Genomic DNA, 7211 nt, shown 5'->3' on the forward strand with positions numbered 1-7211 from the left:
TCAAATGTTCTCTCCTTTTGTAGTATGAATCAAACCCATTAATCTGATGGGATCATCGTGAATGGCTTCTACATTTTCTGTGTTTTCAGCAGCCAGCTGCTCACTATTAAGGTAAATGCTGACTTTGGAAGCCATCACGGTGGGGTTAGATGATCTTTCTTCCTCACCCTCCTCTAATGAAGAGTCTTTCTTTCTCCTCGGTTTTCTGCGTTTTCCCTTGATGCTGTGATCAAGTGAGGCATAACACATCTGATTGGCAGACTCCACCTAGAAGGAAATTCACTGTATAGTTAACATTCAGTAGTTATGCTTGCTTTAACATTATGTCTAAGACTTTGAGTATGTCTACACTGTAATCATCGTAGTGGCTGAAGTTTACCCAAACTAGCTGTAAATGAACTCATTAAAAGTACAAATGATTAAGCTGTGGCAGCACAGAAAACAGACCAACATAAGGTAATGGTAAACGACTCATGTTCTTAGGATAGTGGCAGTAAGGAAAAATTCATCAAGGTATTATTGGAAAGATTCTCTATGGGAATGAGGGCAGCTTTTATAATCAGTCCAAGTTCTTTGGGATGCAAGACATTATTTGATCTGGTTTTCTTCCTACTTTTTTTTTTTAATTAGTATCCAGTTGTTAGCAACAACATTTTTTACAGGCTTTGCCTGTGCAGAAAACCAAAGATGGGTGATTCTTGTCTGTATATATAATCTCATTTCCAGTGTAAAATGTATGCTTTGAATGTCTTTGCCCTGTCCCTCTCTTTTTTCAAGCTAAATTGTCAAGCACTTTTGACAATCTTCATAGATTATTCTGTTTCTGTGAAGTTAATGAAAACAAATATATTTCTACCCCCTGGAAGTTTCCTGGGAGAGGCTGGAAATCAACTCAGGAAATTTGATGCTAGGAATGCTTCAATTACAGACAAATTTCAGTTGAAGCTTGCATGTTATTAGGCACCCAAGTATCTCAATAAAGTACAAATCAATAGAAAAACAGTCGTCTTTCATTTGTTAAGGCAGATAGATTTTGTGCTGGGCATGAGAGCACCAGTCATGATTATCTTGTGAGATGCATCTTGTGTTTTCACCTGTTTGATGTCCAAAATAAATAATATTTATTATTTACACAAGCCATAGCAGTACATGCAGGCTTAATTCAGCCTGATCTGCGTGCCCGTGACTGAACTTTATCATGCCATATGGATGGAAATGAGCTGTCTATAATTCTCCTGCTCCCTCAGTAATGTCCCAGATTGAATAAAGGGTCAAGTCTGTGCTTAAATTCCCTGATGAACTGAGACACTAATGCATGGTAACTTTTGTGATGAGCAGTGTAAAGATTTTTGTTGTATGTTGTCATGGTATAAACACAAGAAGTCTGAGACAGACCACATTACCCTAATTTCAGAAACCCAGAATTAAAATTAAAGATACCTGTAGTTGGTTAACTGGCGTTTGAGGCTGGGACTTCATCTGCTCGTAACAACATTCCTCTATAATTTATCAAAGTAGAAAAATTTTAGTTAAGACACACTACTGAGTCTTAAAAGGTCAGATCAACAGATCCTCCCTGTTGCAGAACAAGTTTACTTTGGCAGAAGTTTGTTTTGTTTCGAAATCATGCACAGATCTCTTCCTCTATTTATAGAGGGGCAAACAGTGAAGAAATTCAGACACACACAGTGTGAACATGAAAATAATTTTCTGTTCATATGGATAGGAAGTTTCTCATTATTCACGAAGTCGGCATTCTCTTAGACTGCTGGGAGAATATCTTGTAATTCGGGGGTAACCACATACTGATGTATTTTTCAGCATAGGCAATCTTTGCTTTGGCTGAGAAAGAGGCTGTGAGTTGCAGCAGCTCAATAATGCAGAATTAATGCAGAATAAATTCTATTCCTGACTCCACTTCCAGCTTTCTGTAAATTTGGTGCGAGTTATTTTCTCATTTCTAGCCATCAGTAAAACAGATTACTTCCTCACAGTTTTCAGGCTTTGGTATTGTCAGTGCATTTGAGTGTTAGTTTAGTTAAATTTATGCAAACCCTACATGAAAAAGTTGAGTACTTTAGTTCAGTTTTACTTAACCCCGAATAAGGCTAGCAAAAAAATTGTGTTCATGTTACTTAAATACTGCTTTAACGCTATAAGGGCTTTGAGAGAGATACCTCAGCATATCTAGTTCTAGCTACTGTTATGTCATGTTACTGCCTTTAATGTTGTATCTCTCTGACAAGGATTGTTAACTTCAGTTCAGTAAAGCAGAAGAAAGCTGTGTCTGCCCACTATTCAGCCACTGGGCTTGTTTCAGCATATTTGTCAACATCTCAGATGATCTGTGGATAGCCACAGCAGAGAACTGGTATGGCTTCTGCCAGCTTCTGTGGGAGCATTGACTTTGGGCAGTGAGTAATAGGTGTCTTAGATTGCTTTAAAGCACATTGATGAAGCTGTTATTTCAATTGGTGAGATTTACATGTAGAAAAGCTCTTGTTTTTGAGAGATTTGGCTGAACAGGACCATTTTGACTGTAAAAATCAAATTCAGTATGAGATCTGATCTTACAAATAGTAGTACAGTATGACAGTTTGCAGTTCTATCCCAAGTAAGTATTAACACAACAACTGAAAAGGGGTAGATTCTCAGGTTTGCTATTTCAGAAACACAGAAAGTGTTGTCAGTCAGCTTTTAACCATACATTTATTATAGCCTCTGAACAGACACATGTTCTTGAAGTGAGGCTTACCTAAAATATCTTGGTTGAGATTGCCATAAACTGGGTCATCTTCCATGTAATAGTCATCACAGCTAGAAAGGGAATGAAAAATTACTTTTAATTCACAGAATATGCTTTATTTAGGACACTACCATTCTACTCTAAGCATTTTACACACATATAACAATAGCAGATTGTACATCATCTAAAAAACAATACAAAAATTGTCGGTGTAGGGCAGAAATACCAGTTTTGCAGAAGGGAAAGAAATGGCAATGTCATATTCTGAAGAGATATTTGTTATCTAGCCAAGAATTTAACTCTTCCTTCCTGTAACTTAGTTAAGTATAAAGTTAATCTCAAGACTCTACTAAGCTACTGTTTGATATAGTTACAGAAATATTAATGATCACTGAAAGGAACCCAGTTCATGTCATCTGAGACCACTTCACAATACAAACTAACGCACTAAATGAGTCTTTTGGGGAGGTGTTCTTAAAAAGTCCACCCTTGATTCAACTGAAATACTTATGTCAATACAACTAGAGAAGACCAAAGCAATGTTCAGCTTTGGATATTTAATGGTATTCTGTGTTGCATTACCTGGTGTTGCTTGAAAATGTTTTTAAGCATGTTTGTAAATATGGAAATTGTTATTGGGAAGCACTGTGTAACCTTGTTCCTATTGCACCCCTGTACTGTGCCTCGTCAAGGGAATGAAGTAATGCAATCTAACACCACTTTTTCAGTGGTTTTTTTTTTCCAGCTGAACAGGCAGTAATAGACAGAGAATTCCCAACTTCAAGTAAATTTGTAATTGAGGATTGGTTTTGGGGAACAGGTGAAGGCTTTTTTATTTCCAGGGCCTTTTATATTTGGGTTGAGATGAGACTTTTTCCATCTCTGTTTTCTAAAGTATTAGGGTTTGGGGGGGGAATATGGAATAAGAGAAACAGAGTTGTAACAGATCATGAGCTATGCAGTAGCTGTAAACAGGCTCCATTTTATGGCTTTTGAACGTCGTGTGTAAAAGAAGGGTATGAAATGTAAGTACACAGAAATTGTTGCTCCACAAGTATTAAATATCAGACTATAATTTATCGTTTTCTGAGAGTTCTTTTTAATTATTATAGATTTATTGAGTTTGAGTGATAGTAAATAGTGTTTTAGCTCAATATTTTGCACTTCCTTCAGTATATAAAATTATCATATTAGTATGCAGTTATTTCTTTGTTGACAAAATGACTGGAATACATCTCTCCCATGTGAAATATTTTCCCTGTTTTCTTTGGAAACCTTTTTTTCCATAACCCACCTGTTCTCTGACATTTCCAGGCAGGCTACATGAGATAGTTCCTCTGCCATCCCTCCAAAGCCATCTCTTATTATTTATTGCTTATTTCATCCTTGACAGAAAAAAACCTTTTTTTATCCAACTTACCTTCGACTGTTCTCTTCATACTCTTTATACATTTTAGCTGGAAAATTTGTTTAAAAAAAAAAAAGTTAAAAGAAAATTAAACATGCTATTTTAGAACACTTCAGATAGTTGTCAATTAACTGACATGCTTTTGATTTCACTGTAGACAGTAAAATTGAAAGCTCGTGGTTCTCAGGACTTTCAATTGTCCCCCTGCTGTTCTCAGATACTTTTGACTAACACAAGAAATGCTTGTGTTATGACTCCATGCTTTGGCTTTAAAGTCTAAAAAATGTACTTTAACACGTGCAATTAATTCCTTGTTTCCTCCTCCTGCTTCTACCTCATCTTTTTCTCTGCCTAGGGAGGTCCATCATGTGTTTATATTACAAGGTGAAGGGTTCACTTATTTTACTAAATCTGTTGCATGTATCTCTGAAACAGAGATCCCGTGATCCACACAGATGAAGAAATTGAGGCAGAGGCAATAGCTACAAAGAGATTTATTGCTAGAACTTGCTTAATAAATAGACTTCCTCCAGAATTTACCATGGTAAACCCCAATTCCATGAACAATGCAGCATTAGCCAATCTGACTGAAACTTTGCTCAAGGTTAGTTTTGTAAATGACTGATTTTTTTATCACAGAGGTATGTGCCTAGTCACTAGAAGACAAAATAAACCAAAAAGGCGCTCTCCCCATCCCGCAACACTCCAGCAGCTCTTTTAATATCCTGCAATAATCTAATTCTCTTATACTTGGTGAGTTCAGTTTATAAGCATAGGCCTTCTGTTTATGTAGATTATGTATGTATGTGTATTTAACGTGATTGAATCCACCAGGGTTTGCCTGCCCACACATACGGGTATAGCACAGGCACAGTTTCCCCTGTGTAAAGGCTGTTTTTCCCTGAATGGGAGTGGTGATGGTTGTACAACTTAATAACTATAGAATTGTGTACATAAGAGAGATTGCACTGGCATAATGAATTCTGTTTAAAAAGTCATAGTTAATTTTAACCAAAATCAGACTATGACTTTTGTCACCCTCAAACATTAATTAAACAAATCAGTTCCTTATTGTGAATGACACATTGGTTTAAGAGCTACATTAGGATCCCATGATGAAAAGCAATTAGAACTTTTTTCAAAATAAACTGATCAAGCATAAAATGTGTATGAAATCTGAAATTCAAATAAATGTTCAGGAATTTTGGGAGGAGAAAATTTTCTCAAATGTATTTTGTATTAGTGCAGCTACTTAAAATAATTTTTAAATTAAAGTACAAATGATAACGAGTTACATTAAAAGTACACTTAAAAGGATATTACAGATGTTAAAAATATACTTTAAAAATGAAAATTCTTCACCTTGTACACATTTTGCTGGTTTGTCTTCAGAAAATGGATTTAGGTAGTTGTTTTTAGCAGTGGATTGGGCAGCTAGCAGTCATTCTGTAATAATACCTGACTATCCTAAAAAAATTTAGAAGTTACATCCTCTCAACTAGAATCATTCTTGCCAAAAGATAACTTTAAGATTCAGAAGAATCAATTTGTTGACTTGAAATCTCCCAGCACTGATGTCTTTCTCTACAGACACTTTAAACACTCCAACTCCATTCCTTACAGAGAGGCAACATTACTTACCTCGCTTGTTTTTCATATAGTGTGAAATATTCAGTATCAACGAAACAACCAGAGCCAAACTCAGAAAGGCCAAAACTCCCCAGACAGAAAAATGGCAGTCCATTTCTGTAACTGAAAGAAAATAGTTCTATAGTTTGTGTTGCCTAACAGGTTTTCTTTGTGGCTGGCTGATTTTTGCTTTCTGTAATTCAGACTGCTGTTTTGTTGTTTACTCTGTGACATCCATTGCTATACTGGCTAAATAATTAATATCAAAACCAGATGCTAAATAATAAGAAAGCAACATCAATAAACTGTTAGCAGAACTACTGTTTCATAGCAATTCAGCCAAAGGTTGGGCTATTTGTTTGCCTCTAAAATGCAGTAAAAATAACAAATTGCTAAAGAAAAAAGGCATTTTTAGTGAATGGCTTTGAAATTATTTTTGTAATTGTCTTTAACTTACTAATTGCATTAAAATTTTGGCTAAATTCTAGAGTTCACGAATATAGTTCTGAAGACTAATTCTGTCAGAACAGCTTACTTTATTGGAAACACCTCTGAAAAATAGCTCAGATCGTCAAGTTATTACAGTCCCTGCAACAAATTTCAAAGGTTGGTTATGTGTTTTCTTGCATCTCCTATTAAAATGACTTATTTGACTCATATCCTCGCTCTCCTTCCTGAGAAAGCAGAGGAAGTAGCAGCAAAGGATGAGCAGTAGCTGGGAACCTGTGAACCTCTCCCAAGAAGTACTGCAGGGAAAAACCCAAACAGCTGCTGAAGAATCACTTGGTAAAAGGTGGGTCAACTTAATGGAACAGAGCTTCCCTTTGCCCTGAACTTGCCTCTCTTTGGACTCCTGTTAGAAACACAGGAAGGAACACCCACACACTCCAAATGTGTGTCATTTAATTAATTTTTTGATTAACCTAGCTTACACAAATTTTCCATCACAAACCGTGCTGAAGAAAATAGCCTAGCTGTGACAGTCTAATGGCCAAAATGGTCGAACGTTGCTGCAAACAGCCGGTGAAACACTTCCTTGACAGAGGAAATACTAAGCCAAATACATGAGTGAAAGGAGCTGGAATCTAGATTTTTCACTTTCCCCAGAGGCATGTCTCATGTTGTTCTAGATTCGGAGCGTTTGAAATAAAGCCTCATCCAAAAAACTAATGAACTCCACTGATACCGCACAAAAAATTCTAGCTGGAGCAGAGCAGTCAAGGGGAGAGATGGGATGATACCGTCAAAGTGAGACTCAAGCAGGTCCATAATGCTCTTCCTTTTTGATGTAGCTGGATTCCTTTAGGAGGCTTACATTTTGTTTACTTCTTAAAGGAAGGCTGAGGTAAAGGAGTGCAGGAATACTCATTCCCATGTGGCCAGCCAGGGACAGTGAGGGGTAATGCATTTTCTCCTGCTGAGAAGACA

The 7211-nt window shown here is 36.6% G+C and overlaps 1 protein-coding gene across 1 annotated transcript; it reads right to left on the reverse strand.

Annotated features, from left to right (window-relative positions):
- Positions 1–5898, reverse strand: LOC104623943 (T-cell receptor-associated transmembrane adapter 1). The gene is made up of 5 exons (XM_010291175.1): positions 5796–5898; positions 4167–4203; positions 2756–2817; positions 1441–1499; positions 1–267 (listed from the first exon to the last, which is right to left on the reverse strand). The coding sequence occupies exons 1-5, from the start codon at positions 5896–5898 to the stop codon at positions 1–3; spliced, it is 528 nt and encodes a 175-aa protein (XP_010289477.1).
- Between the last annotated feature and the right edge of the window lie 1313 nt (positions 5899–7211).

Source organism: Phaethon lepturus, unplaced genomic scaffold, assembly GCF_000687285.1.
Source record: "Phaethon lepturus isolate BGI_N335 unplaced genomic scaffold, ASM68728v1 scaffold3157, whole genome shotgun sequence".
Taxonomy (NCBI): Eukaryota; Metazoa; Chordata; class Aves; order Phaethontiformes; family Phaethontidae; genus Phaethon; species Phaethon lepturus.